The 20,956-nt window shown below is 33.5% G+C and overlaps 2 protein-coding genes across 2 annotated transcripts; both read left to right on the forward strand.

Moving 5' to 3' along the window:
- The first annotated feature begins 6,094 nt into the window (after nt 1-6,094).
- Nucleotides 6,095-13,324, forward strand: LOC130891791 (retinol-binding protein pinta-like). Its single transcript, XM_057796755.1, has 6 exons — nt 6,095-6,239; nt 7,091-7,250; nt 8,508-8,757; nt 10,915-11,025; nt 11,481-11,583; nt 13,179-13,324. Exons 1-6 carry the CDS (start codon nt 6,095-6,097, stop codon nt 13,322-13,324), a joined length of 915 nt encoding a protein of 304 aa, XP_057652738.1.
- Nucleotides 13,325-13,744: 420 nt separating this feature from the next.
- LOC130891301 (alpha-tocopherol transfer protein-like) lies at nt 13,745-19,879 on the forward strand. Its single transcript, XM_057795941.1, has 6 exons — nt 13,745-13,996; nt 15,177-15,336; nt 16,241-16,490; nt 17,543-17,653; nt 18,695-18,797; nt 19,641-19,879. The coding sequence occupies exons 1-6, from the start codon at nt 13,852-13,854 to the stop codon at nt 19,784-19,786; spliced, it is 915 nt and encodes a 304-aa protein (XP_057651924.1). The 5' UTR covers nt 13,745-13,851; the 3' UTR covers nt 19,787-19,879.
- The last annotated feature ends 1,077 nt before the right edge of the window (nt 19,880-20,956 follow it).

Genomic DNA, 20,956 nt, shown 5'->3' on the forward strand with positions numbered 1-20,956 from the left:
TTACCAAAATACGATCCAAAAATACGAAATCAAAAAATTTGCTGAGACATAAATTGACGAAGAAATAATCTAAAAACTGCTAACTTTTCAGAAATATGATAAAATTCTTCATAATAAACGTGTTTAATAAAGAATGCAGAGAATGAGGTTATGTACAAGTATTTATAACGGATCTTTCTTTTGTTAGTGTAATTACCAATACGGATTTTATTAAACAAAATGACACCTTAACATATAGTTTTTACGTGAATCATACGAAACATCTGTCCAATCAAAGACCGGATGGTGTCTTATTTGACCAGATTGGACTCTTCCTGTTATTGTTAGTACATTTTCTTATTAAACTCAGTGCAGTAGCACTCGAGAATTCTTTTTTTTTCTAAGCGCAATAATTGATAAATACATCTCAGAAATGATTTTGCATTTTATGAATATTGCCATCGAAAATTAATAAAAATTTTGTCAAAAAACTTATGACTGGAATTCCAGAATCTCAAAATCGCTAGATCAAGATTTAACAGTAAATCCAGGTCTACGAGTAGTTCAAATCTAAATCTAAAAGTAAATCCATATCACGTTCAAGGTCTAAAAGTAGATCAAAGTCATGTTCTAGGTCTAAAAGTAGAGCTAGGTCACGTTCTAGGTCTAAAAGTAGATCAAAGTCATGTTCTAGGTCTAAAAGTAGAGCTAGGTCACGTTCTAGGTCTAAAAGTAGATCAAAGTCATGTTCTAGGTCTAAAAGTAGATCAAAGTCATGTTCTAGGTCTAAAAGTAGAGCTAGGTCACGTTCTAGGTCTAAAAGTAGATCAAAGTCATGTTCTAGGTCTAAAAGTAGAGCTAGGTCACGTTCTAGGTCTAAAAGTAGATCAAAGTCATGTTCTAGGTCTAAAAGTAGATCAAAGTCATGTTCTAGGTCTAAAAGTAGAGCTAGGTCACGTTCTAGGTCTAAAAGTAGATCAAAGTCATGTTCTAGGTCTAAAAGTAGAGCTAGGTCACGTTCTAGGTCTAAAAGTAGATCGAAATCAGCTTCTCAAAGTTAAAATTAATCAAGACTCGATTTTACAAGTTAAATATAAACCTCAAAAAGCGGTTTAAACTACAGATATCGTTCTTTTCTTGTTTTATAGATGGCGTTTATTGATAAACTTCGGTGTAAACGTTACCTGAGGTCTGGTGGTAGTATGAACTTCAAATTAATCTAAAAGTTAATAAAAAATGAGTTTTTTATCGAGACTACCAGTTGACCTCTCTCACCACGCGCTCTACGCCCTCTATCTCGAAAACAGTTCAAGGTATAAGAAAATGTTAAATATAAAAGTTATAGAGAATTGAATTCTCTACAATATTGATAATCAATACAAATAGCGTAAAACCCATAGAAAACGAGATATTTACAAAAATTACATGTGAATTTTGAGATTAGTTTTAGCATGCCAAAATATAAATCTTTACGTGGTATCATACTGGGTATGTTGATATGAAAACAATAAAATAAAAAAATGATAATTTAGACTTTTCGAAACTAATTTGATTAAAAAATTCACTGTCTTCTTTGTTTTGCTACCTTCCTCAAAGCCTCAAATGGATACTAATTTTTCAAATTGTACAATTAATAATACAATTAATAGGCAACATTTCATCGTGTCTCCGCCATCTTTTAAATTGGTTCAGTTATATTTCCTGTTCATGAACAAACAATATCCATTCACGTAGTTTCCAATTTCTAATTCTTACATTTCCTGCTCTCATATTAAACTTGATTTACAGTCACAAACCGCAATCTTCAATTTAACCAAAAAACAATAACAAGATATGCGTTGTTAATGTCGCCATAGTCAGAGCCGGACTCGCAAAATTTTTGAATAATTCAATAATTTTACCAAACTTTGTACTACGGAAATAAGGAAGAATATACTGAAAATATATTTTAGAATAAGTTCAAATGATAATTTAAAAAAATTACCATTAAAATACCCACGAAATTGGAATTGCTGAAACCAGATGTCTCTGTTTTGACGTAATACTGAACAGGACAACAAATTAATTTTCTACAACGACTACCAATAGAGGGAAATATAGAGTCTTGTTAGGATGTTTCTATTTGAGAGGTAGAATTAATTTTTGGAAAAAAAGCTCTTCTTCTGTTTGTATTACATCATGACAATCCGCCTTTAGTAAAACTTTATCTGCGCATGATTTTTATCAAGAAATATGCGTCTTCCATCATGTCAAATGGCCTTCATGCAAGTCGCTTGCCATTGCATTATGGCTGGCACAACAAAAATTTCATTAGTACAACGGTGAACAAATTTCTAACCTCAATTTTGTTTAATATTTTGTGACCGGTTTAGATATACGAATAAAAAAAACTAAATAAGTTGATAACGAAGTGAAAAAGTGTTCAATGGATCCCTGTCAATAATTATATCAGCTACTGTCTTGCTTTTGGAGTCTGATGGACAGGTTGGTTGTTAACTCAAATGTAAAACTAATGACACCAAACCGCTAAAGTGCGAAATCTTGCATGAAACAATCATCTGAACTTCTTTTGCTTGCATTGCACGTTGTATTGCATCATATCAATCCCCCTTTAGCTGAACTCCATCTGCGCACGCTTTTTATCAAGAAATATTGCGCCTTGCATTGCGTTGCACGTTGTATGGCATCATGTCAATCCGCCTTTAGCTGAACTCTATCTGCGCACGCTTTTTATCAAGAAATATTGCGCCTTGCATTGCATTGCACGTTGTATTGCATCATATCAATCCGCCTTTAGCTGAACTCCATCTGCGCACGCTTTTTATCAAGAAATATTGCTCCTTGCATTGCGTTGCACGTTGTATGGCATCATGTCAATCCGCCTTTAGCTGAACTCCATCTGCGCACGCTTTTTATCAAGAAATATTGCTCCTTGCATTGCGTTGCACGTTGTATGGCATCATGTCAATCCGCCTTTAGCTGAACTCCATCTGCGCACGCTTTTTATCAAGAAATATTGCTCCTTGCATTGCGTTGCACGTTGTATGGCATCATGTCAATCCGCCTTTAGCTGAACTCCATCTGCGCACGCTTTTTATCAAGAAATATTGCGCCTTGCATTGCATTGCACGTTGTATTGCATCATATCAATCCGCCTTTAGCTGAACTCCATCTGCGCACGCTTTTTATCAAGAAATATTGCTCCTTGCATTGCGTTGCACGTTGTATGGCATCATGTCAATCCGCCTTTAGCTGAACTTCATCTGCGCACGCTTTTCATCAAGAAATATTGCGCCTTGCATTGCATTGCACGTTGTATGGCATCATGTCAATCCGCCTTTAGCTGAACTTCATCTGCGCACGCTTTTTATCAAGAAATATTGCTCCTTGCATTGCGTTGCACGTTGTATGGCATCATGTCAATCCGCCTTTAGCTGAACTCCATCTGCGCACGCTTTTTATCAAGAAATATTGCTCCTTGCATTGCGTTGCACGTTGTATGGCATCATGTCAATCCGCCTTTAGCTGAACTCCATCTGCGCACGCTTTTTATCAAGAAATATTGCTCCTTGCATTGCGTTGCACGTTGTATGGCATCATGTCAATCCGCCTTTAGCTGAACTTCATCTGCGCACGCTTTTCATCAAGAAATATTGCGCCTTGCATTGCGTTGCACGTTGTATGGCATCATGTCAATCCGCCTTTAGCTGAACTTCATCTGCGCACGCTTTTCATCAAGAAATATTGCGCCTTGCATTGCATTGCACGTTGTATTGCATCATATCAATCCGCCTTTAGCTGAACTTCATCTGCGCACGCTTTTCATCAAGAAATATTGCGTCTTGCATTGCATTGCACGTTGTATGGCATCATGTCAATCCGCCTTTAGCTGAACTCCATCTGCGCACGCTTTTTATCAAGAAATATTGCTCCTTGCATTGCGTTGCACGTTGTATGGCATCATGTCAATCCGCCTTTAGCTGAACTTCATCTGCGCAAGCTTTTCATCAAGAAATATTGCGCCTTGCATTGCATTGCACGTTGTATTGCATCATGTCGAAAATGTCGAAAAATAAGCAACATCTAAATTATATAATACTGTAACAAATAAAGATTGATGACATTATAATTATTCCCACGATGTTCACTGTTTTATAAGTCGAATGAGAAATCCGTATCTGGAAAACCGCAAATCAAGGATCGTAGGTGGAAATCGTGAGAAGTGAAAGTCTAACTTTATGACTGGTAATAGGAATTGTGACAATGGATGGTTAAAAGAAATAATGACGACTTTTATAATCTAGATGAACTATACAACGTAAAAGTTATATTTGTTCTCTTTAACTTTGGAATTTGACTAAATTTACAGTTAATTGTAAAAATTGTCTTCTCTGCGTAAATATTTTATTACCAAAGAACAAAGCCGCCACGCAAAATCGTGAAACAACAGTTTTAATCTACGCTACTTACCCACAAGAAGTATTTGATGCTTTGGAGTCAATATTGTTAATAAATAATTCAAGATTTTGTATCAAATTTGTTTCTTCTAAGAATAAATACAAATACGGTCTTGACACGTTAAATATAGAGGATTTCGAGGACTAAATATTGACATTTTCAATAGTGAACATTCATCTTTCTCAAAAAATGGAATCAAACATTTTTTTCGATGATTTTCTATGACTTAGACGTGGATTAAACCACTAGGTTTCGCTGGTTTTCTGAATTCAATGGTCGCACTTAGCTACAGGATGATGAGCTTCGTGAAGGTCACCCAAAAATTGGTTGTGGTGCCAAAAAACATCGACCCCATACGTAAACTGATATTCCAAGATCGTCATCTGACGTACCATGAGATTAATCCATGCTTGGGCAACATTTGGCTGTCAAAGAGATACCGCATAATTTGCCAATAGCTCAAAAAAAAAATCGTGTCGATTGGTGCAAAGATGTGCTGAAAAAAAAACAATCGCGGTGCTTCAAAAGAGGTCTATAAGATCGTAACATGTAAAGCAGCATGGATCTAAGCATATGGACCCAAAACTAAACAACAATTCTTTGTATGGGTAAGCAAATGATCGCCTGTTGTTTCGGAATAACTGGACATGTCACCGCCGTCATTAGAACAACGTAGAACGGTCAATTCTAAATGATGCACCAACATTTGTTTACTAGAAGTGTCCGAAAGAATCAGGGAAACCAATCGAAGAAGAAGAATCAATCTCCACCACGACAACGCGAGCTCTCACACATCAGTTCAAACAAAAACGTTTTTGGACATTAGAAACATCGAATTGATTTCTTTTTATTGCTATATGTACGTTTTTTCGTACATGAAGGAGACGTTGATGGATTCAAATCACATGTTTTGGAGATGTCTTAATCGGAAACAATAAAGCCATATCCAATTGTGAATATTTGTTTTATGTATCTCAAAACTTAAGTAATAACTTTCGTATGTTAGAAAGGTTGGCAGAAATGACTGGCAAGAGTAGAAATTACAAAAACTGGCACTAGAAAAAATGATGTGAAACAAATAATTAACAAAACAATCACAGAAAGTAAAACAAATAACTAAAAACATTTACAGATTTATTAGAATAAGTATTGCATCAACTTTAAACTCCTTTCTGTGTATTTCCTCGATGTTTTGTTAACAGGATACTGCTTGAAAATTTTTCCAACTTCAGTTCTACTAACATAACCTCCAAATAAACTTAACTTTGATTTTTTAACATCGTACTATTCAATAATCATTTATTTAGCATTTTTATGTTGTTTTTAGTGTTTCTTTTAAAGATACATGTATACTATCCGATTTCTAAACCGCGCTCTGTATTTCCATTACCTAAATGAAATTTTCCTGGGGTGAAACCCTTAGAGGAAATGAAACGACTTTCTTGTAAAACGTGGCTTCGCTTCCATCTGCACTGATTGTGTTAATCGAGCTTTACTGAAGTGAGTCATAAATCAATTTAATTATCCATTGATTTTTAAATGCTTATTCTGATAAACTCAGTAAACAATATTATCGATTCATTTCCGGTAATTTTATCGTTAACATCAAGAAAATCCACATTTATTTTTTATTATTGAGATTTTTTAGTATTACAAGATGGATGATCCCATTTCGATTACGTACCAACGATCCAAATTGGCGGTTTTATATCATTTGAACAGATCAGAAGAAGATTTAAATGATGCGGTTATGTCAATTAAATATTGGATCGAATCTCAGCCTCATTTACCAAGAAATACAAGTAAGTTTTAATATCCAATTCAAATCTTATTCCTCCTACTTTTTTTCTTTCTTTTTGAAACATATTTCTTATAAACGTGGATGATTATTCTAAAGAACGAGATCATCGACAATATAAGAAGTTTCTAAATTATTTGTATTGAGCAATCTAACTAAATGTCAAAATTATCTGATGCCCATTTTAAAATGGCCGCCGTGGGGTAAACGAATTATTTTGTCTTAAGGTTCTATATGATTTGTGAAGTTATTTGTTGAATAGTCCTCAATATTCCCGTTTTTTTTTTTTCGAAATGGCTTCTTAAGGAGTTGCTTTTTAAAGAAGTGTGATTTCTGTCTCGAAAACGGTTTGATTGGTGTTTTTTCGACAACGCTCTAAAAAAAACTACGTTGGGAACTGCTAGAAGTGGGATTCTGACTAAAGCTCTTGTTATTCAATAAAAAGGCTTGGAGTGTGTTCTTGTACCTTTCAACTGGGTTACCACTTTACAAACTACTCATGTTTGATAAACTTGAACACAACAGTGGGAATTAATTTCCAAAAAAACAACGATAATTGTAAATTATCTGAATAGCTTTAATGTTTACTTGCAAACTGCGGAAATACTCAGTTTCCGTTGTATTAATTTCACTGAAAAATATCTAAAAAGTCTCTATGAATGTTATACAACAAAAAAACAATACAAAAAAACCAAATTACAGGAAAAAATCAAGAAAAGTTACCAGGGGTACATACGACAAAATCGATTGTTTACCCCACAGTCGTCATTTGGACGTAGATCAGCTGTTATCTTGATTCTTCGTTCTTAACCTGAATTTTGAATGAGTTTTTTAAATAATAAATCTCTTTTTTAGACAAAAATAGAATTGAATTTTTTTTATTAAACAATACACTTGATATTGAAGCTGCTAAAAAAAAATTGGAGTCATATTATACCATGAGAACGTCGTTAACAATTGTTTTTCAGTATTCAAATCCAGGTACACCTCAGATGAAAAGTACAATTGGTTCTACGTGAGTAATTTATTATTTCTTATCTACTCTTATGAGAAAATTCTTCTTTTTCACGGATATTGCCTAAAATACGTATGATGTTAGACAACATTTTTGTGTTAGATTTTTATGTTAGAAAGAATGTTTTTGTTCAAAAAAATATTAATTTTCACATGGAAATTGTATTGCTTATTTGAATTAATTATTATAGCTATAGAGGAGGGGTTTTAATAAAAAAAAAATAGTATTAGAAATAAAATACCCCCATTTTAAGTAAAGGTTTTGATGTTTGGGAAATATTTGACGTGGTCGAGTACCTAACTCAAATCCAGGGCCGGATTTATAGACCCGGAGCTAAAATAATGACGGAGCTCTCGTAAGGAATTCAGAAACATGGAAAAATTAAAAAAAAAATAATATCAATACGTTAGATTTGTGGTAGCAGGCCCTCTTGGACCTGGGCCCGGGACTATAGCCCCCCCCCCCAAAGCCACTAGCTTAATCCGGCCCTGCTCAAATCCAAATCAAAATTGTGTAGTAAAATTGAGGATTCGCTGAAAAACAAACAACGGAAAAAGGTGAAGAAAATAATGGAAAAAGGGAGATATGGGAAAAACACAACTGTGAAATTATTTGTCGACAAAAATCTGAAGTGATATGCTAAATTTCTTCACAGAATCTTTGTCTCATTTTTCTTGAATTTGTATTATATACTTTTTTTCGTTAAGATAAAATCCATAGAGGTTGAATTGGAACTTTTGAGCGACAATCGTTTAGAGTTATAAGTTTTCGACAAAATGATTCTGACGAATCATTGAATCCAGCAGATATATACGTTCCGATAAGTGGTCATTGCAGACCATAATCTCACATTGAAGGCTTGCAGTGTTTTTCGGTGTTTTCTTGATAGCTTTTCACAAGACTTTTAACAACAATTTTGCTTATTCACAAAGATAATTCTAGATTGGAGTGCGTTTAATCCCTGAATAACATATCTTTGAATACATTTATGAAAGAAAGAAACTCAAATTTCAATAATATGTCAACCATTTTTTGCTACGTTTCATGGTAATACTTTTAATGGTACATGGTAATACCAATTTATCAATTCTAATTAATATTTCCACTGTGTTAATTATGTAAGATGACTAACTATTAAAATTGTAACTTATTCCAAAGTCTTTGCTTTGACTTTCAATGTATGTAAACCCTTCGCTAAATATTTCATAAATTAATCAGAAAAAACCCTCGCGGACGTGCATTATATGTTTGTTGCAGTCAAATAGTACCTTTGCCGAAACTATTAGAAAACATATATAGTGTGATGTTAATAAAGTTGCGAAAATATGTACCAGCAGAACTTGATCCGCATTGGTGGGTGGCAGCTGCTATAAACGCCCACGAAATTAATATTCAAGAAAATTTAATGCTGAATTACGTATTAATTTACGATTTGGAAAATTTAACGTTGGAACATGTACTAAAGCTCACTCCTATGTTTATCTTAAACTGTTCAAAGATGGCCGACGTAAGTATTCATATCCACTGTTTCATTATTTTCCAGAACAAGATTCGTGGTCTTTTGAAGACCCCATTTTCCTTGACGTAGACCATAGTCCATTCTAAATGGATCTGATATGTTTTTGTCCATTTTTACACAAAATCTCATATCGGTTTATAGATTCTGAATAGCTTTTAGAAGAGGAGTACTTCCTCTAATTTTGTAATGGATACGTTATCGTAAGCTTTCTATAAGTCAATAGAGTCACATCGTTTCTCCTCTTTATGGTATTTTCATTCCATTTTAACAAGACCTATTATGGTATTAATTACATATTAGCCTGTATAGTTGTTACTATCTGATTTGTTGCTTTTTCTTGTGTATTGATATTATAAACGTAATTTTCCACTCTTCTGGTATATTTTCACATTTGGTAAACAGATGAGACAGAGAGGAATACAGTTTTTCAGTTCCGTTTTTAAGTATTTCTTCATTAATCCCTCCTAGTGTCACTGCTTTTCCATTTTTTAAATGTTTAATTGCATTTTCGCTGCATTGGGATCTATATGTATTTCTTCAGGCCAAAATAATTTGAGTATTGAGCTAAAATTCTAGAGATATGTTGTTGAAGTATTAAAATATGTTTGAAAAAATCGAAACGTTGATTGAAGTCAGAGTATTGGGTGTACGGGGCTTCAAACTTGTTCATATATTCATGTAAAACATATACTTGTTTAAAAAATCACTCAGGCCAAAATAATTTGAATATTGAGCTAAAATTCTAGAGATATATTGTTGAAGTATTAAAATATGTTTGAAAAAATCGAAACGTTGATTAAAGTCAGAGTATTGGGTGTACGGGGCTTCAAACTTGTTCATATTTTCGTGAAAAACATATACTTGTTTAAAAAAATCACTCAGGCCAAAATAATTTGAATATTGAGCTAAAATTCTAGAGATATGTTGTTGAAGTATTAAAATATGTTTGAAAAAATCGAAACGTTGATTGAAGTCAGAGTATTGGGTGTACGGGGCTTCAAACTTGTTCATATTTTCGTGAAAAACATATACTTGTTTAAAAAAATCACTCAGGCCAAAATAATTTGAATATTGAGCTAAAATTCTAGAGATATGTTGTTGAAGTATTAAAATATGTTTGAAAAAATCGAAACGTTGATTGAAGTCAGAGTATTGGGTGTACGGGGCTTCAAACTTGTTCATATATTCATGGAAAAACATATACTTGTTTAAAAAATCACTCAGGCCAAAATAATTTGAATATTGAGCTAAAATTCTAGAGATATGTTGTTGAAGTATTAAAATATGTTTGAAAAAATCGAAACGTTGATGTAAGTCAGAGTATTGGGTGTACGGGGCTTCAAACTTGTTCATATATTCATGGAAAAACATATACTTGTTTAAAAAAATCACTCAGGCCAAAATAATATTGAGTATTGAGCTAAAATTCTAGAGATATGTTGTTGAAGTATTAAAATATGTTTGAAAAAATCGAAACGTTGATTTAAGTCAGAGTATTGGGTGTACGGGGCTTCAAACTTGTTCATATTTTCGTGAAAAACATATACTTGTTTAAAAAAATCACTCAGGCCAAAATAATATTGAGTATTGAGCTAAAATTCTAGAGATATGTTGTTGAAGTATTAAAATATGTTTGAAAAAATCGAAACGTTGATTGAAGTCAGAGTATTGGGTGTACGGGGCTTCAAACTTGTTCATATACTCATGAAAAACATATACCTGTTTAAAAAATCACTCGGGCCAAAATAATTTGAATATTGAGCTAAAATTCTAGAGATATGTTGTTGAAGTATTAAAATATGTTTGAAAAAATCGAAACGTTGATTGAAGTCAGAGTATTGGGTGTACGGGGCTTCAAACTTGTTAATATATTCATGGAAAAACATATAAATTGAGTTAAATCGTTTTATATCCTTATAAAATCTCCCCTTTCCACTTCCCGATCTCACATCGCCCACAACTTATTTTTCCTTCCATTTTTTCATATTCTTTTCCTTTTCCAATAGGTTTCATTCTACTACTTTTTTTTATCTGTACAATTATCGACCCTGGTCTATTTGGCGTAGTGTGAGTTTTGGTGTTTAACTAGTAAGAAAATTCAGATTTAGCTTCTCATGTCATAAATCATCAATTAAAATTTTCCAGAAAGGATTAGGCCGTCCTTTCAAAGGAATACATTTTATAAATTGTCCTCCTGTATTCCAGCTAGCCTTAACTATAATAAGAAATTTGTTAAGACCAGATTTATACGCATTGGTAAGTACGTTTCTACTCATTAATATAATGAAGTTGAAATTACGCTCTAGGAATCGAAAATTGTATTGCAAATTGCAGATTATTGATCGCATCAATCACAATAACTAGTACTTCAAAGCAAATATTATTAATTACCATATTTTAGTTAACTTACTTTATTAATCTGTTGAATTCTCACTAGGTTTCAATCAATTTTATAGCTTTTAATATGGCGTAAAGCAATTAACTTATGTCTCTGCAGTCAAATGGTCCTTTATGACAGAAAAATACGCAATTTTTTTACCAAACTTGATTTTACAAATAAATTACACCAGTAGCTCGAAATATTACCCTTGGAACTTTCAAAACTTTTGGAAAAAGTAGCTCTCTGCAACAACCAATATTGCATTCAGAAACATTCACTCATAGCTTCGAGATTTCAATATTTTTTTCACGTTAAATGAATATATTTTCAGCTTCACATCCACTCATCTCTTGATAGCCTTCGAGAAACTTTTCCAATAGATATTCTACCAAAAGATTATGGAGGCAACGAAAAATATGTGAACGAATTAGAAGGTGAGTTAACTACGATGTTTATATAAACGTTTCAGACAGTTAGACACTTTGTACCATAATATCTCCCAGTAGAGCATAGAGCACTTGCCGGTGTTTAATCATCTGTGGTAAAACGAGGAGGCTACGTCGTTTTGGGGGTTTGTCCAATTTTGTTTACTAGGGCTCTCGATCTCCATCTAGCTATTTGTTCAGCCTCTTTCCATGTTAAGTTCTTTCTCGATTGTTTTTCTCCGTGTTCGTACAGGTCTGCCTGTTTTTCTTTTATCTGTTCTATTACAATTAAATGTTCATCTAGTTTCTGGTTCCCCTAGTGTATAACGTATCCATTTGTTTAATTTTTTTGGACATCTTCTCAATTTCCATATTTCGACCTCATAGAACAGACTTTCATAACTCAAATAGTCTTGTTGTTCTTGGTATACTTGTTGCAGACCACAAGCTTGTGTCACTACAAGCTTTATTCCAACTGACAACCCTCATCTTTGCCGATGAAACCAATTTCTTCATCCAACACATAATCTGACTGGATAACTCAACTAAAAGAGAACATTTCACTTCTCGCAACCTCCACAATCGATTCGTTAGATCGGCTTGCAGAGCTGGGAAGAACTCCGCTCCCGGGTGGGACGGAATCTCAATGAAGGCAATGAAAAACCTACCTATTTAGCACCTTTTGGCATTGTTGGAAATCTGCCGACATAGTTCTCATTCCCAAACTAGGCAAAGACCCTATTGAACCTGAATCTTTCCGCTATTTCAGCGTCTTGGATAAAGTCTTTGAACATTTGATCAATCAAGGATAGAATCTGAGACTTCTGTACCTTTTCAGGCCCGAAAAGTCCTTGCACAACGTCATCACCAACCTTCAAACTATCTTGACCAAAGCAATGAACCAAAATCAGTGCGCCTCTGCCATCTTCATGGATATCCAGAAAGCTTTCTTTCAAGTCTGGCGTGCTGGACTTGATATATTCTTATTACCGTTTACCGGCGTTCCACAAGGCTCCATTTTTGCATATTTTTTAACTAGACATTAATAGGAGGAATCTAGTTACTTGAACCATCCTTAAAAAATTATTAAATCTTGGACATGCCTCAAAACTAAGCTCTAAAAGCAAACGGGATCAAATCAAATGGTATACAACAGACAGTGCTGGAATAGAAGTGTACGGACCTAGAACCAAACAGTCTAAAAGCATTTTTGAAGCAGAAATATGTGCAATTGAACAATTATCGCAAACAGGAGATAAGCATCCTGTCTGATGGCCAAGCAGCCATTAGAGATCTAAGGTCGAAGGTCATTGAAGTTATGGTTTGAAGGTTTGGGAATGCTTGTATAAAGCAAAACGGATTCCGAGATACACTAGAGTGGAGGGAAACGAAATAACTGACAGACAGAGTCTGGCAGAGTCCTATCCATGCATTGTCGTCTCAATGGACACCTGAAGACGCTTGACTTGGCAGATAATGCAACGTCCCTACGTAGTGTTTTGGGAATTCTCATTTTTATATCTCTTCATTTGTTGAATGTTGATCAATATATATAATAGAAGTTGGAGATTTTCCTTATATTTTTCATTTCTTCTTATTTTCAGAAACTTGGCTAAAGAAATACGATGACTACAAAGACTATTTTGATAACCTGGATGTTTTGAAAGTGAATAAAGATCTTCGTCCAAATATATCACTAAACTTATTCGGTTTCCTACCATTTGATTTTAGAAATATGTCATTTGATTGAAGAATAAAAATATAGTTGACATAATAATCAATTTTGATTTTCTCTTTTTACATTTACAAGAAGAAAATTTCCGTTCCTCTCATACCCATTATTTCCTAGAAAATTACGAACAAAGATAAAAAGATTGAAAGGAAATAAAAAAAGAGAACTTAGATAGAAGATAAATATGAATTAAAAGGTCCTAAAAAGAATGATAATAGTTTGAATATCAAGACTTAGTAGAAAAAGCCACATATGAAATAAAGATATTGAACATTTAATCAAGCAAATAAAATTACACAAAAATACACGGTGTTTGAAATTAGTATATCGCGCGTGGGTGCACCGTATCCCAATTTTATTAACGACTCATGTTTTCAAATAAACAATTACACAAACCTTTGGTAAAAATTTGAAAACGGATGTAACTAATTGTTCTTATCGATCAATGAAACTTAGTTCCCTTCGAGATAAAACGAAATGAAAAAAAAATTTCAAAGGATTAGTTATTATTATATTTGAATATTTTATTGATTACACTTACAATTATGAGTTCCCTATCATTCGTCGTTAATAAAAAAAGTAAAGATAAAATGTTGGAAGAATTGGGAATTACTGAAGGAGATCTTCAAAAATGTGTAGCATTCATGAAACATTGGTGCGAAACGCAACCACATCTTCCCGAAATACCAAGTAAGTTCTACTTTATTTTTTTACTTTACATAAACTGCAAAAATAAATTAGGTTATACATCATACAGGGTGTTGTTTTAAGGTGACATAAATCAACAATTCCAGCGTCATTTTTTAGATATCCTCTATAAGAGGATGATCCCAGAAGTACCTGGCAGCTATCAGTAGTGAAAGTTTTCAGTGAATTTGTAATAATGGAAAATCTTGGTGATTGTTATGTGATTCAATACTTTCATTTAAAAGGCGTTAGTCCAAAACTGACTGCTACCAACAGTAAAATATTGAGTAGAAGAGTTTAAACGAGGCCGTACGACCTGCAAAGTCCAGCGACTGCAGAAATATTGAAGAAAATCCACGAAACGGTACTGGAAGTGCGCGAGCTAGCAGAAATAGTAGGCATTTCAAAAAATGCTGTACATCCTATATTAACTGAAATTTTGGCCATGAGAAAGCTATGCGCAGGTTGGGTGCTGCGTTTGCTCACAATGGACACAAACAACGTCGTGAAAATGTTTCCCTCGAGTGTTTGGTAGTGAAAAAAGCCTTTTCATAACCGTGGGGAAAACCCAGAACAAAAAAACAATTAAAACAATGTATTGAAAAAGGTGAACCGGTTCCAAAGAAGGCAAAGACCGTTCCATCTGCAGGCAAGATCATGGCGTCGGTTTTTTTTGGATATTTTCCTTTGATTATCTTGAAAAAGGAAAAAACTATCAACGGCGAATATCATGCAGACTTATTTCAACGTTTAAGCAAAGAAATCAAGCAAAAATGGCCACATTTGGCTAAGAAGAAAATGTTGTTTCAACAAGATAATTCACCAGCTCACAAATACGCTATTGCAATGGCCAGATTTAGCCTCATCGGATTATTTTCTGTTCCCAAATTTGAAAAAATGTCTCAGTGGTAAAAAATTTTCCAACAATGAAGAGATGATGTCGTCAGTTGATGGTTATTTCAAGAAGCTTGACGTTTCTTATTATAAAAAAGGTATCGAACTTAATTTTGTTTTTTCTTTGTTGTACCAGGTACTTCGGAGATTATCCTCGGTAAACAATTTTAGAATATTCTATAATTATTAGGTTTTATTACTCTCTCGTGCAAAAAAATAGACTATAACTATCGAAAAAATCAAACTAATACCCCATCTTTCTACATTGTCATTTTTGTATAATTTTCAGGTCAGACCAAAATCGAATTTTGTCTAATGAATAACGAATTGGATATCGAAAGAACTAAAGCAACATTTGATTTGTACTATACACTGAGGACAACCATGCCCCAAGTCTACGGACGTGCTAATCCAAATACGTCTATAATGCAACTTTCCGTTCAAGACTGGTAACAAAAATTTATTAATAATTATTATGCGTGTTTAAATGATCTAACTAGCAGCGTTACACCAGGTTGTCTTTATTTCGAATCGGCTTTTCCGAAAGAAAAAGTATTAGATTGATCTGAAAAAATACAAAGTTCACTTTAATCGGAAGATATATAAACAAATATTCGTTGGGACATTAACCAGAATGATTTTGAAGAACGGAATATTGCTAAAAAATAATTACTGTTTGAGTTAACAAAGATCAAAACTATGACATTAAGAATTGAAAATTTATTACCCGGGTTTATACCACGTTAAATTTATATAATCTACAAGAACTTTCCGATTTTTAATATTATTTGGAGCCTTAGTTTAATACTAGGAAGTTATTTTTATACTGAAAAGCCGGAAATTTTAAAAACCGCAAACCTAAATACCTAGGTTTCTATCTCAACTCACAAAAGGACATCCGCCGATACATAAAGAAGGCGAAGGACCCATCGGATTAGATCTCTTCTTGCTGGTAAGGGTTTACGAGACAGCGAAAGCATTTACAAACACCTTGGTAACCCTCTACAAGATAAGAAAACCTCCTCGATCTCCCATACAACTTAGGGAAGAGAAACTACGATGAGGACATGCTGGAACGACAGGTTGTGGTGGAATGTCTTACTTCGTATCCATCCGTGGATTGATCCAGAAGTAGGTGCTTAGTGGGAGTGCTTTTTAACGCGTGGCGCTGTTCATGGGGAATACATAACCCCGATCATAGATTTCGAGAAGTCCTTTCGTTAATTGAAAGTAAGGAAGGAAATTTGACAAACATATTCAATATCTATAAAAGTCAAATGAACCTTTATCTTTCATTATATATGTTGAATAAAACATTTCGTTTATTAAAAGTTTGTTTATTGTTAATTTTAGTCAAGTTGTTCTGCTACCAAAATTGTTAGAAGACAAATACGGAGTAATTATATTTAAACTCCAATCCCAGTCGCACCATGAGGTTGACGCTTACGCGTGGTTGAATTTAGTACTAAATATTTACGAAGTTGTAATGGAGGAAGGTGTCATGCTCGATACAGTATTGATTTTGGACATGACCAATTTGGGAATGAAGCACGTATTTAAGATAACTCCTAAATTTGTATCGGACACTTTTTATCTTATAGAGGTACTTGAAAAAATAACTAATTTCTTCATTTAGTATTTATTTCGATAGGTATTTGAACCAAGAAGACCATAGTAACCTACAAATCTTTAATTTTCACTACAAACGATTAAACTACATAAACTTATTCATCCAAATCTTTTCTATTAGCTGCATTTCAATACGAGGATTGTAACTTAACAAAACATGTAATTTGAACGCATCAATTATTTCCAAAGGTGTAGAAAAACGTTGACCCTGCAATTTATTTTTGATCTGCGGGATTAAGATGAAATCATTGGGTGCCAAACAAAGATTGTACGGCGGATGATGTTTTGATTGTTCAACGTTTCCTTCGATTGGTTTCCCCGATTTTTTCGAACACTTCTAGCAAACAAATGCTGGTGCACCATTCAGAATTGAACGCTCTAGGCCGGCTCTAATGGAACAGTGAGGACATGTCCAGTTTTGCGCTTCGTGCGCGAACAACTTTTGTTGGATTTGGCTCCTCTTGGAAGACCCATATAGTCGATTATTATTTGGTTTCTGGTTCATCCGCATACATCCATGATTCGTTGCCTATCAAAATTATATAGACGTCTTTTGAATCATTTCTTTGCATCAATCGAGACCCAACCGATTTTGGATGATTTTCACGAAGCTCATCATCCTGTAGCGAAGTGCGACCATTGAATTCGGAAAACCAGCGAAACCAAGTGGTTTGGGACGGTACATCATATAAAACCACAAACTTTTGTTCATATTTTGTGAATTAGTTGATTGTTTATTATATTTTATTAACGTGAAACATACAGTCATTAGGTAAATTATCAACATAGTGAAAGGTTGAGTTAGTCCAACGGACATTTGTTGACAATTCTCGACAAAATAATCGTTTAGTAGTAAAATTATTGTTTTATATGAACTTGTTTTTCATTTATAGCCTATCGGAGGTTGAAAAAAAAACGTGTAGTGTGTAATAATTGTTTCATAGAATAAAATGCAAATTATTGGATTAAAACAAATAGATTTTTTGAAAATATATATTAGTACTAATATTTTTATTTTATTTTTAGCATTTATTGAATGACAAAATAAAAGTATTTCATATTCTCAATGCTCCATCAATTTTTCAACTGATTCTCAACTTATGCAAAATGATAATAAAACCTGAAATATATAATAAGGTAAGTGAGCAATTTCCCTTTTTATGAAAGGTAACCAATAATAAATAGGTAAGTTTCATTAATTCAGTTAAAACTGATATTTAATGAAAATATGTAAAAATACACTTGCGGATTCATTGTTTGAAATAGCAGTTCAGTGTCAAGAGAATCGCCAAGGGGAGGCATAGGGGGATCAGTTGCCCTCCTCCCTAGATGTCCTTAGATGTCCTAAAGCCGTGCGAGCAAAGTCCTAAGGTCGTGCGAGCAAAGTCCTAAGGCCGAGCGAGCAAAATCATAAGGTCGTGCGAGCAAAGTCCTAAGGCCGAGCGAGCAAAGTCCTAAGGCCGTGCGAGCAATTGATTACCTTACCTATGAATACATTCCGCCTCGCAAGACAAATTGAGGTTTAATGTTTATTCTAGAAAGTTATGAAATATTCAGAATGGCATTAAGATTTCGACATTCGGTTTCAAAATCGTTTGTGAAGTTTTATACATTGATATTGATGTTAGAACCGTTTTTATTATAATCGTCATCGAGGCAAAGACTTCCAGAGTGTAACGTTTCATGCTCTCGACTGTACGAGGCGTTCATATTTTTTATCCTCCATAATATTGGACCATAGTCCCTCTGGCGACGCCATTGTCCATCCTACTCATAACGTTCTTTGTTATTGAAATAGATGCTGTCTAAAGGTAGCTGAATCGTTGATTCCATCGTAATTTCAATACTAATTTAATTTTTTATTTATTTATCCGTTTCCATCACCCCACAGTACAAGGGCATAGATTTGTCATCAAGCATTCAAAGTCGCTCAACTTTATGTTACATTCAAACATTAATCTTTTCCCTTTAATATCCGATGTTTTTATAGATTTCTTTTTTGATATTTCGAGTTCAAATTGAAATAAATTATTCGTTTTGGTCTAAATACAAAATCCAAAATTTTTATTAGCCTCGTTACTGCGCTAGATGATCCCCACCGTTTCTACTAAAATTTTTTAAAAAATCTGCTTATCTGCTTAGCACTAATGATAAAATTATTTCTTTTTTTATTTTTAGTTTAAATTCCACCACTCTGCACAATCGCTAGGGGAATATATTCCAAAAGATATGTTACCAAATGATTACGGAGGCAAATATATATCTATAGATGCGCTCCAAAGTAAGTTTTTGTCATATTTATCAATTCAAAATCATTATAATCATAGCGTAATAGAATATAGACCTAGACTTATTTTCAAATTTAATCAAGATAAATCTATATCGAGAAATTTCTTTATCTGTGTGGTTATTTGTTGACTTTTACACCTTATTGGTTACAGTTTCATTACGAAATGGCTTCTTAAAGAGTTATTACTGCAAGAAGTCTGAAATTTTCTCCCGGAAACATGGCTTTGTTTATTTTTCGACTATGCATCGTTGTGCTTTGGTATAGATAAGCATAAAATGCGGTTTCATCTGTACTAGTTTCACTGAAATAGATCTAAAAGTATGTATGGGATCCTATTAATACCATAAAACGAAAACAATGCAAAATAACTCTCCATGCCGGTAAAAAAAACAAGAAAAACCAACGCGAATACATAATAGAAAATCTATTGTTTGTCCCACGGCCGCCATTTTGACGTACAACATTACATATGAAAACTTACAAAACACCAACAAACAAATGCAAATCATCAGACATGTTTTTCAGCGCATTTTATTTGCATATTATCCACAAATGGGTAAAATAAAAACAAATGAAGTTCCATGGTTTTTTATGGTATCACCCTTTGCGTGCTTTATGCCGTTTTATTTTATTCTATAATAACCTTTCTGCCCTATGACGCTTAGATGTTTTTTTTATATTGAAAAAGATTCATAACGTTCCAATATTCTTAATATAGTTTTCATTTTAATTATTGTTTACCCCACGGCCGCCATTTTAACGTAGAAAACAAAATGAAAATCATCCGATTCATAGTATAGTTGTCATTTTAATTATTATACTGATTTGTTTCAGAATTGTGGATAGAGAAACAAAAGGAGTATCGGTATCATTTTGACAAATTGGATACATTGAAAGTAAACGAAAGCCTTAGACCTGCCTCGAGCAAAAAGCAAGGAAACTACAACATATTTGAAAACTTTTCCAAATTATTTAAATAGACCTTACATTATTTTCGATATCTGTATTCTCAAATTCATATGTAAACTAGATTTGAAATAGTTATTATGAAAAAACGTTTTTGAAATTTGAAATAATTTATTCTTTACGTAATAATATACAATCAAAATGGCGGATGACGTTTTTAAATTTAATTAGATGGCGTTAGCGCAAAATATCCCGTTATCTGAAGATGTAGTTTTTTATACGTCACTGCCGCTAACATAAACGTCAACCAAATCTAATTATCGAAAGTGCTTCACTTTCATTACCATGTTTTATTAAAAGAGGGCGGTTGACCGAACCGTGGCAATCTCAAAAACAACTCATCGAAAATTCGATCTTACCGTCTAGTTCGAATAAATCCATTTTAGCTTGTTGTAATTCTTAGTGATCACGAAGGGTTACATCACAAAACACTCCCCTATACGAGGGTGAATCTAATGAATATTTGTAGTACATGGAATGACAGTATTCCTTACGGGTGGTAGACTTTTATTAGTTAGGAACCGTTCGGAATTTCATTAGAATATCGCAATGACTCAGCTTAAAGAATTTCATATCGTATGGGCAAAATAGGAATTCATTCAGTCGTTTCGATATTTAAATGAAATTTATTGCAAAAAATAAAGTTGGAAAATATAATGGACTAGTGAAATATGCTTATTTGCTATAGCAATGGAAAACTAATTCGTACTAAAGTTCGAGTGTTCGAAAATGTATCTAATTGATCATAAATTGCATTGCCGAACGCTACCGAACAGTCACTGTCAACAGATATACATAGCCGAACGCAGTATCAATTTATTACGTTAAATAAGTCCTTCGCACGAGACAAAATACAATATAAAAATATGAAAATAACTTTATATTTACAAGTTAACATGAATCGGTTTATATGAGAAAAAAACAGCGTTCAAAATATGTATGACTTGAGTAATCTAACGAATTGTCCAAATCAACTGAATCCATTTGAAATGGCTGCCGTGGGGTAACCAAATGCTTTTGTCGTAAATGTAGTTTGTGAGTTATTTAGATCTTATATTTTCAATGGCTTTTTAGAGAGTTGCTACTTAATGAAATACAAATTTTCCTCCCGAAAAAGTGGCTCTGACGGTTTTTTCCACTATGTTGTTCTTTCAGCTACCACTGGGTTAACACTTTGCGAACTT

The sequence above is a fragment of the Diorhabda carinulata genome, chromosome 3, assembly GCF_026250575.1.
Source record: "Diorhabda carinulata isolate Delta chromosome 3, icDioCari1.1, whole genome shotgun sequence".
Lineage (NCBI taxonomy): Eukaryota > Metazoa > Arthropoda > Insecta > Coleoptera > Chrysomelidae > Diorhabda > Diorhabda carinulata.

What these genes read in the sequence shown, in the direction of transcription:
- LOC130891791 (XM_057796755.1), top strand. Translation starts at nt 6,095, where the DNA reads ATGGATGATCCCATTTCGATTACGTACCAACGATCCAAATTGGCGGTT. An exon ending in TCATTTACCAAGAAATACAA is followed by an intron (nt 6,240 to 7,090) that starts GTAAGTTTTAAT and finishes TCTCTTTTTTAG; the next exon opens with ACAAAAATAGAATTGAATTT. An exon ending in AAAAGTACAATTGGTTCTAC is followed by an intron (nt 7,251 to 8,507) that starts GTGAGTAATTTA and finishes TGTTTGTTGCAG; the next exon opens with TCAAATAGTACCTTTGCCGA.
- LOC130891301 (XM_057795941.1), top strand. Translation starts at nt 13,852, where the DNA reads ATGAGTTCCCTATCATTCGTCGTTAATAAAAAAAGTAAAGATAAAATG. An exon ending in ACATCTTCCCGAAATACCAA is followed by an intron (nt 13,997 to 15,176) that starts GTAAGTTCTACT and finishes TATAATTTTCAG; the next exon opens with GTCAGACCAAAATCGAATTT. An exon ending in ATCTATAGATGCGCTCCAAA is followed by an intron (nt 18,798 to 19,640) that starts GTAAGTTTTTGT and finishes GATTTGTTTCAG; the next exon opens with AATTGTGGATAGAGAAACAA.